The sequence below is a fragment of the Drosophila melanogaster genome, chromosome 3L (assembly GCF_000001215.4).
Source record: "Drosophila melanogaster chromosome 3L".
NCBI classification, from domain to species: Eukaryota; Metazoa; Arthropoda; class Insecta; order Diptera; family Drosophilidae; genus Drosophila; species Drosophila melanogaster.
Window position 1 is genome coordinate 10,625,696 of NT_037436.4, and position 14,464 is coordinate 10,640,159.

Here is a 14,464-nt window from a genome sequence, read left to right on the forward strand (position 1 = left end):
AAATGCGAACAAACTGGAGTTAAAGAAATACAAATAAAAATCTTAAGCTTGATAGATTTCATTTATTTAAGAACCTTTTTTTTACAATTTTCAAGCTTAAGTTTGATAAATACATTTGTTAAAGTGCCATAATTTATTTTAAAGAAACTGAGCCTCCATTACGGTTCCATCTCTACTCAAGTTTCCTGTTGCTTCTGTTGGAAAAACTTGAACTGGAAGTGAGATGTTTAAAAAGGCTTTGTCGCACCCCGGGGATCAAAATGTGCTCCCACTTTTTCGCCCAAGTTGCAAATGAGCGCGAAAAAAGTAAAATTATATTTGTCAACGGGGATTCCCCTCGTTCTTACTCACACTCACTACCACACACACGCTCACTCACACACAGGGTAAGAGCAGTGGCTATGTGTGTGTGTGTGTTTGCGTGAGCCGACGCCGCACGTATTTCATCAGCGTGGCATTATATGCATGGGTATATGCTTATATACTTACGTACACTATACGGTGGTATGTCTCATTTTTTCCCTGCATAAATAGATGCGACAACCATAGCAGCGGAACTTGGCTGTCATTTCCGTTTCCGTTTTGATACCGTGTGTGGAGTGTGATCGAACAACGTAGTAATTTGTTTAGCTGAGCTAAAAAAACATATTAAAATATACCCTAAATATGAAGAAAGATTTTAAGTAATTGTTAAATATGCTCTATCTATACATTTCAAAATTAATTATTTATAAATGTACTAGCAAATTTGAAGAAAACGGCTTAAAAATATACTTGTATTATCTATTTACACAATCATTAGTTATACACTCATTGAACTGATCATATGTTCCTATCTTCAACTGCCACAAATAATGTTTTCATTTTTCGATATGATCTCCAGCAAGAAATCGCTGTTGATATGGGCCTATGCTATAGGATGCTTTGATCTGATCAGCGCATTGCTTTTTTCCATGGTCAGTTTGAAGACAATTTGCGAACACGTAAGGCTACCCTTTAAATCTTTATATACAGTAGAAAATCTTCAGAAATCTTCTCACATTTTTCCAGCTAAGTTGGCTAACAATTTTTGCCGCTATTTTTGGCCTCTTTTGGATAACAATGATTGTGATGCTGCTGGTTGGCATTCATGGGGTATATTCGTATTTAAAAAGGTGGCTCACGGTGACAGTGTAATGGTATCCTTCGCTTAATTACAGCGCCATCCTAGTTGTGTTCGTGCCTGGATTATCTTCTCCTGCGTGGGAATCATGGTCGAGATGTGCCTGGTGTTGTATGCCGTTTTCAACGAGAGCTCCTTCCAAATGGGTCTGGTCAAAAATGGACTATTACTCATGGTGGGATTGAGTGAGTGCAATATTAGAAGTATCACCTTAAAATTAACTTTATATTTTTCTATCAGTTGTGGAGTGCATTTTTCTATACATCGTTCAACGGTTCTACGTGACTTTGGCCTTTTGCCAAGCCTGTCATAAGGCTATAGCCACAAAAATAGCACAACAGGAAGCTTGTATGGATTATGAAAGAGAACACAGTCACCAAAGGCATCATTTTAATTATGGCGAAACCAAAAGACCTATTCAAAACCAAAATAGCAGGGGAAAAATAGTTAAAAACTCTCCGTCACAACCAATGAAGATGGGTTTTTTCAGACCTTCAGACAGCAGCTCAACAACGTAAAATGAAGGGTTATATATATTTATTTTATAGCTAAAATATTAAAAGACAAGTTTGTAAAAATATTAAAAATATATTATTTATCTACAGGGCATGCAACTCTTCGAATTCGTTTAGCTGCATTTGTATCTCTAGATTTTTTCTTTACTCACTGCTGAGCAAATTATTTTAAAAGGATTTTGTGTTTAACATTGGCGTTCTTGTGTGTGTGTGTGTGAGTGGCTTGTGTAGGTGTGAGTGGTCCGCATCCTGCGTGTGATAAAAGTTAAAGAGCTTGTCTCAGACAAAAAGAAAAGTTCAAATCAATGCATTCAATTTCATGTTTATTTTAAAAATATAAAAATCAATACTTTAAACACTTAATACCTTCACTTTCGCATTTGTTTCTGAAGTTTTTTGAGAACGGCTTTATCTTTTTTCATACGCTCCTTGGCTTGTTTTTCCATCCGTTTCAGATCCTTGCGATCCAGTGGCTTTTCCTCTTCCTCAGCGTATTTCACATCACAGCCACTCCTTTCTCTATACTTCTCATCGGGAGGCGTTTCTGTTGCACTGTAATCAATCATATCCAGATAAAGTAGGTATATGATATAGACAAAAGTCATTTCCACGGCTAAAAGGAAATTCAATTATATATTCAGTAAATTAAATACGCTAATTATTATTTAGACCTACCCAGTCCTACGAAGGGCAGCACTGTGATTTTGACACCTTCCCAGTTCACAGATATGGCCAAGGTCAGGCCGTAGAGCAGTATAAATCCATCTAGAAGTATTCCCAAGCAGGTGAACACCAACCAGAATCGTACCAGTCCCAGTTTTCGCCTATAGATACCCGCCATCAAAACTATGATTATAACCATCCAGAAAATGGTGAAGATCAGTGCAACCAAGGCGGTCCAATGACCCTGCAAATACCAAAATTGAGCCACAATTTCCCTGAAAGGACTGTGGCCTAATTGTCTTACATGCCTGGCAAATACCACTCCTGAGATAATTGCGAATAGCAGGGCGGATATGAAGTCCAGCAAGGCGATGCAATAGGCACAGGGCACTAAATATCCATCAGAATTTGACCCCATCGCCCAGGCTAAGATTCATCACATCACTGGCAATGTTGTCTACTAAATCAAAGCTATAATGATGATAAGCACGTACTTGGCGATTGGAGAAGGGGGTTACTCGGGTCTTGGCGGCCTGTTAATCAAAGCCGTTTGATTGCCAACATTCATGGACACAGCACAGTGGTATTCAAGCGTGGGAATGTAGGGAGACTCAGTGGCCAAAAGTACAATACACTACAGAAGTTTTCAATATATGCCAAGTTCAATGTTCCTGCGAATTATATTTAGTTTCATGAATTTTTTTGTAATTTCCGTTTTAATTTATACATCTAAATTACATGCATTTATAATCTCTTCATTCAAATACTGAGCTCTAAAAATAGCTGCCAAGTGTATTCCCAAAACATTCTAAACCAATGTGAACTGCTTTTTGCTGGCGAACTTCGTTCCTCATTTATGGCATTTGTTTTGTCAGCAGGTCCTGGAGATTGAATTGTCCTTTTTCCTGGTCCCTCGATGGCAACGTGACCACCTATCGTCCTCGCAGGCATCGGAAAATAGATGGAAAACTGTATAAGTCAATTATTATCATTGCTTATGGGGGGTCGGGAATTGATTTCCCGTAAATAGAAATCCAAATAACACATGAAGAAAACCATTTTTAATTTATTTTAGTAACTCCAAAGGGATTTTGAACCGTGTGTGGACATTGAACATAATGAAACGAACATAAATGATCATTATTAATCAAGCTTTTTGCTGTTTTTGTCCAAACTGGCATTTTATCCTTTAGAAGATCTTCCAGAAGTCCTGTATTTTGAACTTGGAGATTGGGTTTGAGTCTCATTATCTCTGTAATCTTCTGTTTTTCTATCTGAAATTTATGTATAGTATATCGTATAAATCTGTGCTTAAGCTATTCACCTTTAGTAGTCGTATCATAATTATCACCCTCCAAAAGGACGTAGGAATATAATCTCCTAAAGTATCTGAATACCAAGTATAAGCAAGTGACCTCGTAAACTGCAAAGATTTATAATTCAATGTCTAAGAATGCTATTAAATTAAAAACATACAGATTCCCAAATATGAAATGGTCCAGCGCTTTAAATGTTCTGCGTCGAAAATAGGAGATGAAGTAACATTCCATATTAAATAAATAATATCCGTAGCAGTTGCAAAGGCAGTGAACAGTAACCAAAATACGAGCAGAGTTGGTCGACTCTAATTAATACGAAACAGTTAAATATGTATATAGTTGGTAAATTTTTTTAATTCTTACTGTCAATAAACCAACAAACAGTCCACCAACGGTCGCAATCCAAGCTATTGTACTTAGAAAGGCCATTATGGTATACCAATTCGTCTAATGCAAAACAATAAATGGCTAAAAATGTTAAAGAACGTTCTTTTCAAATACAATACTTACGTGCAAGACCATGAGTGAAACTGAACTAAATGAAAAATACAATGAACGCACCAGTTCAAAAGCGCCAATAACAAAGCATGTCCTTAGGAGATTATCCGTAGGCAACTTTAGCTCTCCCGATTCAATAGACATTTTGTAAGAAATAAATTTATTCGATACACAAATGTTTGAAACAATCTAATAAATATATATTTTTTTAGTACGGAAATACAAAGCCAACTAAAGTTGAAAGATCTTATTTTTTGCCTTTCTTCTTTTTTGGGCTTTTAGACTTTTTCTTTTCGTTTTTTCCGCCACCTATATAAAATCGATTAGTAGTAAAATGTAATATTAGTTTAAAGCTATCTTACAACATAGGGTCCTCTTCTTTTTCGATTCATCCATAATCTGATAGTACCGATGTATGAAATATATGCAGGCGCTTTCAACAACTAAAATTATACTTAACATTAGAATTGTATTTGATTTTAAATTTAAATATCACTTACATATTCCAAGGAAAATTATTGAAAACTCATTAAGACGGTCCCAGTCCACAGTTATTGAGGTCGCAATGCCCCAAAGTAGAAATAGAATATCGGTTATAAAGCCGACTATGGAAAATATAAGCCAATACCTTACGAAAACTGGCTTGCGCTAATGTGTTTATAATTTTAGGAATTAATACCACTAAATAAATAAATTCAAACTCACCTTATAAAGGCCAACCATCAACAGGATGACCATTATAACCCAAAAAATGACACCCAAAAGCGCCAACATAGCAAACGCGCTGAACTATTATTGGTTTAATTTAATGATTATTAAGAATTTTGTGTTTTAATTAAACAATAGCTACCTGTTTAACCAGAAGAATCATTGCTTGAACTGTAAAATATAACGCATGCAGCAGATCGAAAATTGCTATGACGAAACATATCTTGGGCAGATTGGAATTCAAAGAATTCTGCTTCGACTTGCTATGACCGCTCTTTTTTTTCTCCTGTGACTTCTTTTTTGGCGGGTGTTTTTTCTTTTCGGTGCCCATTGTGAAGGCACAAGGTTAATTTTCCACATCCAATGATCATTAGATCAAGGCAAGTGGGATTGCATAGAGAAATCAGTGGATAAAAATTTTTTGAATTTCAGTTTGAATATCCAGTGATTCTAAAACCGTACACAGCTGACGCCACGCAGGGTGGCAAGGTGGTACTTCATAGTTATCGACCACCGATAAATCAGTGTTGCAAAAGAGACGAAAGCGGCTTTAGGCGCTCGTCTGTGTTTATACGTGATTTACCAACTATTTGCATTTCAAAATACAAAAACAGGATGCCCATTGTAGTAAAAACGTAAGTAGCTTAAAATGCAGTGAAAGTAACGATTTACATAGGGTAAAAACATGTGAAAACAAACAGCATTCTACGAGGCACTCAACTGCCGACGTTGCCATACGTGCTGTGTTACTTTAGTTGACTGAAATTTATCGAATTCCGTCGATATCTTTGTTTAATTTCTTGAGCTCTCGGATTTGTTGTGAAATTTTTGCTTGTGTTTTATTTAAATGGGACCGCCGAAAAAATCGAGAAAGGATCGCAGCGGTGGTGACAAGTTCGGTGAGTGTGGGGCACATGGAAAACCAATGAGCTTCGGTGTAATTTAAGAACTATTCCCAGGCAAAAAGCGGCGTGCCGAGGATGAGGCTTTCACCCAACTGGTGGACGACAATGATAGTTTGGATGCCACAGAATCGGAAGGAATTCCGGGTGCAGCGTCCAAGAATGCGGAGACCAATGACGAGCAAATCAATACGGATGAGTACGGCGCCAAGGATTACCGGTCGCAGATGCAACTGCGTCCGGATCACGGAAATCGACCACTTTGGGTTGCGCCCAATGGTCACGTCTTCCTGGAATCATTCTCGCCCGTCTATAAGCATGCCCACGATTTTCTTATCGCCATTTCGGAGCCCGTCTGCCGACCCGAACACATTCACGAGTACAAACTTACCGCATACAGTTTATATGCCGCCGTTTCGGTGGGACTGCAAACCCATGACATTGTGGAATACTTGAAGAGATTGAGCAAGACCAGCATTCCCGAAGGCATCCTTGAGTTTATACGACTCTGCACCCTATCCTATGGCAAGGTCAAGCTGGTCTTGAAGCATAACAAGTACTTTATCGAGTCACCACATCCTGAGGTGCTGCAAAAGTTACTTAAGGATCCAGTGATCCAGAAATGCCGCCTCATACGCAGCGAGGGAGAGGATTTCATTCAGGGAACCCTGGACGGCAAGGCTATTACTCAATTCGGGACCAAACTGCCGCCAGGAGCCACGGACAAGCCGACACCAGATCCTGCAGCAGCCGCAGGAGCTGATGGAACCACAGCAGTGCCAGAAGATATCACAGACTTCTACGAGAAGATCGACAAAGAGGAGGAGGACGAGGATGAGGCCAATCTGAAGACCGTGTCGTTTGAGGTGGCCCAGGAGAAGATCGAAGTGATTCAGAAACGATGCATCGAGATAGAGCATCCTCTATTGGCGGAGTACGATTTCCGCAACGATACCAACAATCCAGACATTAATATTGACCTCAAACCCGCTGCCGTTCTGCGTCCATATCAGGAGAAGAGTCTGCGCAAGATGTTTGGCAATGGAAGAGCCCGCTCTGGTGTTATTGTGCTTCCTTGTGGTGCAGGAAAATCCCTAGTGGGTGTCACAGCATGCTGCACCGTACGAAAGAGGGCACTAGTTCTGTGCAACAGTGGTGTTTCTGTGGAGCAGTGGAAGCAGCAGTTTAAGATGTGGTCCACAGCTGATGACAGCATGATTTGTAGATTCACCTCTGAAGCAAAAGACAAACCCATGGGCTGTGGAATTCTTGTGACCACATACTCTATGATAACGCACACGCAGAAGAGATCATGGGAAGCAGAGCAGACCATGCGTTGGCTGCAGGAGCAGGAATGGGGCATCATGGTGCTGGACGAGGTGCACACCATCCCAGCCAAAATGTTCCGTCGCGTGCTGACCATCGTTCAATCTCATTGCAAGCTGGGATTGACGGCCACACTACTGCGTGAAGATGACAAGATTGCCGATCTCAACTTCCTCATTGGACCCAAACTGTACGAGGCCAACTGGTTAGAGCTGCAAAAGAAGGGATATATTGCACGCGTGCAGTGCGCCGAGGTGTGGTGTCCCATGTCACCGGAGTTCTATCGCGAGTACCTGACCACCAAGACCTCCAAAAAGATGTTGCTCTATGTGATGAATCCCTCCAAGTTCCGCAGCTGCCAGTTTCTTATTAAATATCACGAGCAACGAGGCGACAAAACAATCGTCTTCTCAGATAATGTGTTTGCGCTAAAACACTATGCGATCAAGATGAACAAGCCTTTCATCTATGGTCCCACCTCGCAGAACGAACGTATCCAGATCCTCCAGAACTTTAAGTTTAACTCCAAGGTGAGTGCCAACTGTTCAAGAATTTTGGGAACATTTATTTAACAATACCTATTTCAGGTTAATACAATCTTCGTGTCCAAAGTGGCAGACACCAGTTTCGATTTGCCCGAGGCTAATGTGCTTATCCAGATCTCTTCGCATGGCGGCTCTCGTCGTCAGGAGGCCCAGCGTCTGGGTCGTATTCTGCGTGCTAAGAAGGGTGCCATTGCCGAGGAATACAACGCCTTCTTCTATACACTCGTCTCGCAGGATACCATGGAGATGAGCTACTCCCGCAAGCGACAGCGGTTCTTGGTCAACCAGGGCTATAGCTACAAGGTTATCACGCATCTCAAGGGCATGGACACGGACTCGGATTTGATGTACGGCACACAGGAGGAGCAGGGACAACTGCTGCAGTTGGTCCTATCCGCTTCCGATTTGGACTGCGAGGATGAGAAGCTGCCGGGCGAGCCGGGCTACCGTCCCAGTGGCTCGGGCGGCGCCGTCAGACGTGTCGGCGGACTGAGCTCCATGTCTGGCGGAGATGATGCCATCTACTACGAACATCGTAAAAAGAACATTGGCAGCGTGCATCCGCTCTTCAAAAAATTCAGAGGATAGACCTAAGAAAAGCACAAACCACTGTGAAGCATGAATAAAATTCTGAACAAACTTTAGAAACTTTCCGTGGAAACTGGGCTTACAATATTGTATTATTCACTTTTAAGTGCACCTTTACCACTGAAGTAACCCAAACCCATGATTTTATTTTAGACAAAACGCTGGCAAAGGCGATTGGGCCATTATAGAGCTGCAAGGCGACCTGGAGGTGCGGAGCAACCAGGATATGCACGGCCAGTTTATTGGCGATCTCTACTACAATAAATATGGCCAACCTGTGAGTTGTAATTGTAAAGTTATAATTTAACCAGCTCTTAAACAATCTGATTTTACTTATATCATAAGATTCTCATCATTGGACATCACATTCTTCAGGGACGTGAACAAAAGTTGGATAAACCATTTGCGGTGCTGGAAAAGTCCAAGACCAATGAGGGAGAACGACTCCTAGAAACGAGCATGGCCTCGCAGGATGTCAGTATGCTGAACGCCACCACGGGAGCGGAGCGCACAGTGCTGGATCATACGATCGCCCAGGAGCACAAGAGTCGCCAAAGAACGGAGTACACTGTGCGCGCCGTTTGCACCAAAAAATTAATCTTCAAATCGCGACCCAAACCAATTATAGCCAATGTAGCTAAATCCGTTTAGGTGTGTTTTCAAAAATATAGTTTTATTCAATTTGTATGATACGATTTTCATAAGTAGACTCGTTATCAAACAATTTCCATTTCACGCTCTATGCCCACGAACTTCAGCTGCTCCGTGGGTCCGTATCTGTAGTCAAAGAATAGCTCTTCGCCGGGCTGAATGGCCCGCTTGGCAAAGATGCCGATGCGATGATCGCCGGTGACCATCATAACCTTGGCATAGCAATTGGGATTAATGGAATGATTGGCAAACCGAATCTTGTTGCCCTTCCGAGTGGCATCCACAACAAAATCGTTGTTCAGATTGAAAAGAAATGAGCACATGTACTTGTCGTAAACCTTGCCACGGCGATCGGCTTCATCTTGGGATATGATCTCGCCACAATATTCCGAAATGAACTCATTCTTTTGCGCACCCTCCTTAAGAAAGATGCCCCAGCCGGCGATGTCAGACGGAGCCATGAGCAGGTGCTTGTCTGCAATTGAAGATTAAATTAGTTGACAGTGGCGAAGACCAATATGGATATATAAGAAGGTTTCTTACGCAGTCCTCGCTGCACGCACACGTTCTTGCACGTGATCTTGGTCAGCTTAAACTGATCCGCTCCGCAGGCCTGGCACAGATCGGGATCACACTCGCGCACTGCCAGATAGCAAGGACACTGCTTCGTATTGCACTGAGCCTTGCAGCGACAGCCGGGGAAACGATTCTGGCAATCGCTGCTGCAGTTGCAGAACTTTTCGCAGAAGTTTTGTGTCTGAATGCAGGAGCAGTTCATGTCGCATGGATGTCCGGGATGGTCGCAGGGCGTGTAGTTGTACACGTGATTCGAGGATGAGTCCTTCTTTAGCTGAATCTTACGACAGTGCAGCGACCACAGACGTTGCTTCTTCTTCTTCTTGCGCGGAGGTGTGAAGTCCTGTCGCAAATCCTCGAAGCTAAACTCAGCATCCTCCTTCTGGGCAAACTCGTACACCTGACGACAGGTCTTGGTCAGCATGTTGTGCGCAATCGCGCAGTAGTTCTTTAAATACACTTTATGCAAGACCCGATAAAGTGCTTGGTCAGCGCCTGTCCAAACGCACTGCGTACTGGTGATGTTCATCATGCCAGCTGGTGAGAAAAAGTGAAATATTTAACACATGGTCCAACCAATCTGCTAACTTAAAACTGACCCATAATGGAGTTGATCTCAGCCACAGCGGCGCTATTTACAGTCAGGCCATTATCCTTGCTATTCTCATGATTAAAGTCCTTGTTGCTAAACTGACTGTTGCTGTCATTACTGTCCTCGGAGCTGGCCTCATTGCAGGAATCAATGGGAGGTGTCTTGCTATCGGCCGCCAGCTTTTCCTTCATGCCATCCTGCAGCATATAACAGAATTAAAATACCATTTAAATTTATAAAGTGCATCCAACTTACGATCAACATGTAGCAGGAGTTGCTGCAAGGTTCGGCGAAAGGCTTCAGTTCCGGATAGCGACGCTTCTGGAGATTGGGACCCGCATGTCCTTGCAAGCCTGTGAACACAGAGCAGCGGGATTAGAATAACTCAATCGGGCGAAAATCACTTGATGTCTATGAAACGCTTTTGGATTAGCATGAGGGTAATCGGTTACATTTGAAGAGATAGAGAGAAATGGTCCAGCCAAAGCCACACGAAAATGAGGTGAGCAACACCGAGGGGTCAATTTAGACACATGACAAACATAGCCAAATTATCCACCGATATGGGTTATTATAAAAATTATATTCATAGACAGCGAGATGAGGATGCGGAGGCGTTGACGGGCAAACGGCATGAGAGTGTGTGCGTGTGGTTATCGAAACAACAACTACAACAACGACTCACCCTGCACATGGTGACCTAAATTGCAATTAATTCAATACATTTTGGAATTTCGTTTTTTTTTTTGGGGGTTTAAGAAATGGTACAGATTTGTGTTTTTTGGTAAGATAATATTGTTTCCAAACAAGAAAAGAAAAGCAAAAACAAAACGTAAAGTCATTAGGTAACCCAGCTGGCAGCAGTTCCCATCGTTTAACTTACGGTGCAGGAAGCAGTCGTATTTGAAGCAACGACGACAGAAGAGCGTGTGAAAGGAGTGCATAGTCCTTTCCCGGGAAACGCTCTCGGCCTTGATGCCGTCAATGTTGGGTGTGCACTCCTGTGGGCGCTCCGGATCCTGGTGCTCCGTAAGCTCAATGTACCTAGCAAAAAGAAAAAGCCGTAAGAAGGGATATTTACTAACCTGGTTATCAAATTACATACTTTTCTTTGAGCTCTTGCGCGGTGCCCTTGTCTGGAAAGTTAGCGCTGATGGCCTGAAAAATAATGGGCGCAGGGAAGGGCAGCTTGTCCTTGACTTCTTCCACATCGGGCTTAACATCCGCATCTTCAGTCTCCAGCGGTTCTTCAGTTTCCTTCTTCTCAACTTCAGTCAGATCCCCTTTGCTGTCGGTTTTCTCAAGCTTCATGGGAGATTCACCATCTGCGTCAACATCAACTACCCCATCATCTTCGCCCTGTTTTGATTTCGCCAACGTCTCTGTTTTAATGGCAGTCGCTGTACCCGGAGCGGCTTCCTCCAGTTCCTTGCTGTAGGAGCGCATAAGGGCGTGCACCAGTTCTACGAAGATGGCATCGTCCATGAACGAGGGATCCTTGTCGCCGTGAACCTTGCCATCGTAGTTTTTGATCAGTTCCTCTATGAACTTGCCATCCTTATCGAGGACCTCGTCGCCCATATAGGGTATATTGTGCAGCACCGTCTCATCCTCCACCATGAAGTTCTGCTGTGTTGGTGCCCACGTGTACATGGTGGGTATGGGAGTGACCGCGTTGATCACGCAAATGGGCACCTTTTGCGGACCGCTGGGAATGCCATTGTAGCTAGTCACCTCCGCCCGCTTCACACAGTCCACATGCGGCGGATCGTAGGGTTTAGCCTGCCAAACCTTCGACTCGCAGTACAGATCCTGTACATTGTGGTTGTGCTCGTCCCTGGAGGATATGTGTACATAGATTTTCGATTCCCAGACATCCACCATCTCTCCCGCGCTTACCAGTTTCTTATCCACGCCTCCTTGATCTCGTCGGCACGTTTGTAGCGCTTCTGCTGCCTGATTTTGATGTACTCCGACTTGACACGCCTCTTCCACTCGGGCGGCACTTTAGTGCTATTCATAATGCCTTCGAGGGACTTTATATTTGTTGATTTTACGTATAAAAAACACTGATTTTGCTACAAATATTATCCGCCTTTTTTTGCAACAGCTGCCGCAGTGTGACCGTTGTACTGCAGGAAGAATAACTTAGACACATGGGTGTATGTAGAAGACCATTTAGTGGGTACTTAATTTGTCCGGTAAGCCATTAATTATATTTATATTATAATAAAAACTATGATATTTTTGTATTAAAATAATATAAATATAATATAAATAATACATAAATATAATACTCACTTTAAATTAGCTATACAACCATTTTGTACTGAAAGTAGGAAATAAACAAAGAGCCCCTCTTTGGTACGACCCTGCTTTGTGTAGTGTTGAGAAACGCAGCCCGTTATCAGTGCTCTCAAACGTGGAATGTCATCAAAAACATAAAAAGAGGAAAAGAAAGCTATGAGAACCTCATCAAATAATAATAATAAATACAATAATATTTAAACTGGACAAATTTAATCGCATTAAGACGGCCACGAGCTTTGAGGAAATAGCTGCAATGGAACCGTCAGCCTGCGAAGGTATGTAACTCGCCGGCAAAAGAGAGCCGGAAAACGCGCAAGCCACTGACTATGTTTACCAACCATAACTGGGTTTGTTTTCCTCGCTCCTCTGCAGATCTCAAGGCCTTCGAGCGGCGCCTCACCGAAGTGGTTTCATCGTACCGTCCCTCGACGTTCCGCTGGCGCAGTAAGTTGCATCCGTATAATGAGAACACCAGGGAGCATTACAATCCGTAATAACCATAGAGCTTCTTGCAGTTGTCCTTTCCGCCATGTCCATGTGCACCGCCATCAGCGCCTGGTACTGGCTACGCGATCCGCGCACCACCGTTGTACCGCTAACGGAGTCCCTCTGGATTCATCCCGTCTTCACAGTCGCCACCCTAACATTGGGTAAGAATCGGTGTAGCCACTACTGTACTCCGTACATAGGTCACTTTTTGTAGTCAACAGCGGCGGTCATTGAACCTCGGATATTCTACCTAGTATGGAGAATAATTTTAATACCAAGCCATACCATGCTATTTAAATCCATATAATCATATCGTAGAGCAAGTCGATACTATATATCAGGTTATCTCAGGCTACTCGGTAAAAAGAAAGGATCAAAATCAAGAATTTCAAATTTTTAGGTATTTCTACTGTTATTTTGAGTAGAATACACTCCTTATATCTATCACATCTATGCAAACTACATAAGTACATTCTCCAAATTTTAGCAACATTAGGTTGCCTTTAATCTTGTCAAAGCTCTTCGCTTTATCAAATTCGATTTGTATATATCAATATTGATAGTCCAACTGATTAAGAATTTTCAGCTAACAAACACTTCCATTTAATCTAATCTAATTTTTTTGGTTTGAAACTGACTTACTGATTTTGTAAACCTTATCATTTCTCTCCGCAGTCGTCCTGTTCATCCTGGGCATACAGAAACTAGTCATAGCTCCGCAAATAATTACATCGAGAACGCGAATGGTACTGGGAGACTTTAATATGAGCTGTGACGACACGGGGAAGCTGATACTCAAGCCGCGGCAAAGTAACAACAACAGTACATGAGCACCGGCCAGCTTCCAGGACGTTTATTTAGTTAATTGCTAGTTCCCTTACCCTTTTCTTTTTTCCTACATGTTGATTCGGACACCCTCGCTTTGTAAGCGTATTTTTAAAGTACCTCTTATTTCTCCCCTACACATTTTGTTTAATTATAGAAGCTCCTTTGTACAAAAAAACAAAAAGAAAAGAAATCAATTGTTAAGCTTTATGTGTTTCGTTAATGGCGTTACCCATCGCTGCCAAATACACCAAGCGACATTTCAATATCAATTCATCTATAACTAACGAGTTGCTCGCAAATTGTGCAACGACAAGTGTTTTTGTATATTTGGAGCGGTTTTTATCGAGCCGCATTCTGTATAAATAGGGAGTCTGTGCAGTTCCAAGGCATCAGAAGCAAGCAAGCCATCTGTACAACAAACCAGCTTTACCATGAAGTTCCTACTCGTGTGCACTCTCATCCTGGGCCTCGCCTTCTTCATGGCCTCTGGCAAGGATTGCAATGGGTTACGCTCGACAACAGCTCTACTTAACTGCTTCCCATACATTCTAGCCCTTCCCCAACTGAACAACGAGGCCCCCATGGTTGGCGATGACCATCACCACCACCCGGTGGTCCGCAGCGTTCACTTCGCCGAGGACGTTCAGGCTCAGCACAAGCACGATGACGTCGCCTGCTGCGGCTAGACATCTCCATTTGGAGCAAGGCGTGACGGCAACTTCATCGATCTTAAACCGCCTTTAACTTTTAATAAAGAGCAATATTGAACAAAGAACATAAATGTTTTGGTTT

General features: G+C 42.4%; 9 protein-coding genes across 14 annotated transcripts; 5 read left to right on the forward strand and 4 right to left on the reverse strand.

Annotated features, from left to right (window-relative positions):
- Positions 1-803: 803 nt before the first annotated feature.
- On the forward strand, positions 804-1,744 carry CG34238 (uncharacterized protein). The gene is made up of 4 exons (NM_001104106.2): positions 804-983; positions 1,051-1,134; positions 1,200-1,347; positions 1,403-1,744. Exons 1-4 carry the CDS (start codon positions 873-875, stop codon positions 1,678-1,680), a joined length of 621 nt encoding a protein of 206 aa, NP_001097576.1. The 5' UTR covers positions 804-872; the 3' UTR covers positions 1,681-1,744.
- A 240-nt stretch (positions 1,745-1,984) lies between these two features.
- Positions 1,985-2,789, reverse strand: CG14151 (uncharacterized protein). The gene is made up of 3 exons (NM_140142.2): positions 2,645-2,789; positions 2,353-2,584; positions 1,985-2,290 (listed from the first exon to the last, which is right to left on the reverse strand). Exons 1-3 carry the CDS (start codon positions 2,756-2,758, stop codon positions 2,046-2,048), a joined length of 591 nt encoding a protein of 196 aa, NP_648399.2. The 5' UTR covers positions 2,759-2,789; the 3' UTR covers positions 1,985-2,045.
- A 598-nt stretch (positions 2,790-3,387) lies between these two features.
- On the reverse strand, positions 3,388-4,374 carry CG42536 (uncharacterized protein). The gene is made up of 5 exons (NM_001169940.2): positions 4,170-4,374; positions 4,023-4,106; positions 3,817-3,964; positions 3,665-3,763; positions 3,388-3,614 (listed from the first exon to the last, which is right to left on the reverse strand). Exons 1-5 carry the CDS (start codon positions 4,299-4,301, stop codon positions 3,523-3,525), a joined length of 555 nt encoding a protein of 184 aa, NP_001163411.1. The 5' UTR covers positions 4,302-4,374; the 3' UTR covers positions 3,388-3,522.
- On the reverse strand, positions 4,339-5,240 carry CG42535 (uncharacterized protein). Its single transcript, NM_001169941.2, has 5 exons — positions 5,008-5,240; positions 4,863-4,946; positions 4,658-4,805; positions 4,520-4,600; positions 4,339-4,466 (listed from the first exon to the last, which is right to left on the reverse strand). Exons 1-5 carry the CDS (start codon positions 5,194-5,196, stop codon positions 4,405-4,407), a joined length of 564 nt encoding a protein of 187 aa, NP_001163412.1. The 5' UTR covers positions 5,197-5,240; the 3' UTR covers positions 4,339-4,404.
- A 143-nt stretch (positions 5,241-5,383) lies between these two features.
- hay (haywire) lies at positions 5,384-8,274 on the forward strand. Of its 2 annotated transcripts, NM_079296.4 has the most exons (4): positions 5,384-5,500; positions 5,671-5,764; positions 5,825-7,623; positions 7,681-8,274. In NM_079296.4, exons 2-4 carry the CDS (start codon positions 5,713-5,715, stop codon positions 8,224-8,226), a joined length of 2,397 nt encoding a protein of 798 aa, NP_524020.2. In that variant the 5' UTR covers positions 5,384-5,500; positions 5,671-5,712; the 3' UTR covers positions 8,227-8,274. The 2 variants fall into 2 exon arrangements, with proteins under 2 accessions (NP_524020.2, NP_001137931.1); NM_001144459.2 differs by lacking the exon at positions 5,384-5,500 and having other exon boundaries at positions 5,647-5,764.
- On the forward strand, positions 5,384-8,917 carry CG34001 (uncharacterized protein). Of its 2 annotated transcripts, none has more exons than NM_001038910.3 (3): positions 5,384-5,500; positions 8,380-8,503; positions 8,572-8,917. In NM_001038910.3, the coding sequence occupies exons 1-3, from the start codon at positions 5,481-5,483 to the stop codon at positions 8,875-8,877; spliced, it is 450 nt and encodes a 149-aa protein (NP_001033999.2). In that variant the 5' UTR covers positions 5,384-5,480; the 3' UTR covers positions 8,878-8,917. The 2 variants fall into 2 exon arrangements, with proteins under 2 accessions (NP_001033999.2, NP_001261681.1); NM_001274752.1 differs by having other exon boundaries at positions 8,602-8,917.
- E(z) (Enhancer of zeste) lies at positions 8,880-12,435 on the reverse strand. Of its 3 annotated transcripts, none has more exons than NM_079297.3 (8): positions 12,347-12,435; positions 11,945-12,281; positions 11,151-11,882; positions 10,929-11,089; positions 10,301-10,398; positions 10,053-10,242; positions 9,421-9,990; positions 8,880-9,352 (listed from the first exon to the last, which is right to left on the reverse strand). In NM_079297.3, exons 2-8 carry the CDS (start codon positions 12,064-12,066, stop codon positions 8,943-8,945), a joined length of 2,283 nt encoding a protein of 760 aa, NP_524021.2. In that variant the 5' UTR covers positions 12,067-12,281; positions 12,347-12,435; the 3' UTR covers positions 8,880-8,942. The 3 variants fall into 3 exon arrangements, with proteins under 3 accessions (NP_524021.2, NP_001261682.1, NP_001137932.1); NM_001274753.1 differs by lacking the exon at positions 12,347-12,435 and adding an exon at positions 10,731-10,745 and having other exon boundaries at positions 11,945-12,184; NM_001144460.3 differs by lacking the exon at positions 12,347-12,435 and having other exon boundaries at positions 11,945-12,184.
- A 15-nt stretch (positions 12,436-12,450) lies between these two features.
- Cnep1r2 (CTD nuclear envelope phosphatase 1 regulatory subunit 2) lies at positions 12,451-13,983 on the forward strand. Of its 2 annotated transcripts, none has more exons than NM_140143.3 (4): positions 12,451-12,630; positions 12,728-12,799; positions 12,859-13,005; positions 13,520-13,983. In NM_140143.3, the coding sequence occupies exons 1-4, from the start codon at positions 12,609-12,611 to the stop codon at positions 13,672-13,674; spliced, it is 396 nt and encodes a 131-aa protein (NP_648400.1). In that variant the 5' UTR covers positions 12,451-12,608; the 3' UTR covers positions 13,675-13,983. The 2 variants fall into 2 exon arrangements, with proteins under 2 accessions (NP_648400.1, NP_729617.1); NM_168415.2 differs by having other exon boundaries at positions 12,871-13,005; positions 13,520-13,936.
- A 61-nt stretch (positions 13,984-14,044) lies between these two features.
- On the forward strand, positions 14,045-14,441 carry CG18628 (uncharacterized protein). Its single transcript, NM_140144.3, has 2 exons — positions 14,045-14,161; positions 14,225-14,441. Exons 1-2 carry the CDS (start codon positions 14,104-14,106, stop codon positions 14,356-14,358), a joined length of 192 nt encoding a protein of 63 aa, NP_648401.1. The 5' UTR covers positions 14,045-14,103; the 3' UTR covers positions 14,359-14,441.
- The last annotated feature ends 23 nt before the right edge of the window (positions 14,442-14,464 follow it).

What these genes read in the sequence shown, in the direction of transcription:
- CG34238 (NM_001104106.2), top strand. Translation starts at nt 873, where the DNA reads ATGATCTCCAGCAAGAAATCGCTGTTGATATGGGCCTATGCTATAGGA. An exon ending in TGAAGACAATTTGCGAACAC is followed by an intron (nt 984 to 1,050) that starts GTAAGGCTACCC and finishes ACATTTTTCCAG; the next exon opens with CTAAGTTGGCTAACAATTTT. An exon ending in ATTACTCATGGTGGGATTGA is followed by an intron (nt 1,348 to 1,402) that starts GTGAGTGCAATA and finishes TTTTTCTATCAG; the next exon opens with TTGTGGAGTGCATTTTTCTA.
- CG14151 (NM_140142.2), bottom strand. Translation starts at nt 2,758, where the DNA reads ATGGGGTCAAATTCTGATGGATATTTAGTGCCCTGTGCCTATTGCATC. An exon ending in GAGTGGTATTTGCCAGGCAT is followed by an intron (nt 2,585 to 2,644) that starts GTAAGACAATTA and finishes TGGTATTTGCAG; the next exon opens with GGTCATTGGACCGCCTTGGT. An exon ending in GCTGCCCTTCGTAGGACTGG is followed by an intron (nt 2,291 to 2,352) that starts GTAGGTCTAAAT and finishes ATTTCCTTTTAG; the next exon opens with CCGTGGAAATGACTTTTGTC.
- CG42536 (NM_001169940.2), bottom strand. Translation starts at nt 4,301, where the DNA reads ATGTCTATTGAATCGGGAGAGCTAAAGTTGCCTACGGATAATCTCCTA. An exon ending in CATTTCATATTTGGGAATCT is followed by an intron (nt 3,764 to 3,816) that starts GTATGTTTTTAA and finishes AAATCTTTGCAG; the next exon opens with TTTACGAGGTCACTTGCTTA. An exon ending in TTATGATACGACTACTAAAG is followed by an intron (nt 3,615 to 3,664) that starts GTGAATAGCTTA and finishes CATAAATTTCAG; the next exon opens with ATAGAAAAACAGAAGATTAC.
- CG42535 (NM_001169941.2), bottom strand. Translation starts at nt 5,196, where the DNA reads ATGGGCACCGAAAAGAAAAAACACCCGCCAAAAAAGAAGTCACAGGAG. An exon ending in TGATGGTTGGCCTTTATAAG is followed by an intron (nt 4,806 to 4,862) that starts GTGAGTTTGAAT and finishes TAAACACATTAG; the next exon opens with CGCAAGCCAGTTTTCGTAAG. An exon ending in AAAGAAGAGGACCCTATGTT is followed by an intron (nt 4,467 to 4,519) that starts GTAAGATAGCTT and finishes GATTTTATATAG; the next exon opens with GTGGCGGAAAAAACGAAAAG.
- CG34001 (NM_001038910.3), top strand. Translation starts at nt 5,481, where the DNA reads ATGCCCATTGTAGTAAAAAC. An exon ending in ATGCCCATTGTAGTAAAAAC is followed by an intron (nt 5,501 to 8,379) that starts GTAAGTAGCTTA and finishes ATTTTATTTTAG; the next exon opens with ACAAAACGCTGGCAAAGGCG. An exon ending in ACAATAAATATGGCCAACCT is followed by an intron (nt 8,504 to 8,571) that starts GTGAGTTGTAAT and finishes TTATATCATAAG; the next exon opens with ATTCTCATCATTGGACATCA.
- hay (NM_079296.4), top strand. Translation starts at nt 5,713, where the DNA reads ATGGGACCGCCGAAAAAATCGAGAAAGGATCGCAGCGGTGGTGACAAG. An exon ending in CAGCGGTGGTGACAAGTTCG is followed by an intron (nt 5,765 to 5,824) that starts GTGAGTGTGGGG and finishes AACTATTCCCAG; the next exon opens with GCAAAAAGCGGCGTGCCGAG. An exon ending in ACTTTAAGTTTAACTCCAAG is followed by an intron (nt 7,624 to 7,680) that starts GTGAGTGCCAAC and finishes TACCTATTTCAG; the next exon opens with GTTAATACAATCTTCGTGTC.
- Cnep1r2 (NM_140143.3), top strand. Translation starts at nt 12,609, where the DNA reads ATGGAACCGTCAGCCTGCGAAG. An exon ending in GGAACCGTCAGCCTGCGAAG is followed by an intron (nt 12,631 to 12,727) that starts GTATGTAACTCG and finishes GCTCCTCTGCAG; the next exon opens with ATCTCAAGGCCTTCGAGCGG. An exon ending in CTCGACGTTCCGCTGGCGCA is followed by an intron (nt 12,800 to 12,858) that starts GTAAGTTGCATC and finishes TAATAACCATAG; the next exon opens with AGCTTCTTGCAGTTGTCCTT.
- CG18628 (NM_140144.3), top strand. Translation starts at nt 14,104, where the DNA reads ATGAAGTTCCTACTCGTGTGCACTCTCATCCTGGGCCTCGCCTTCTTC. An exon ending in CGCCTTCTTCATGGCCTCTG is followed by an intron (nt 14,162 to 14,224) that starts GCAAGGATTGCA and finishes CATACATTCTAG; the next exon opens with CCCTTCCCCAACTGAACAAC.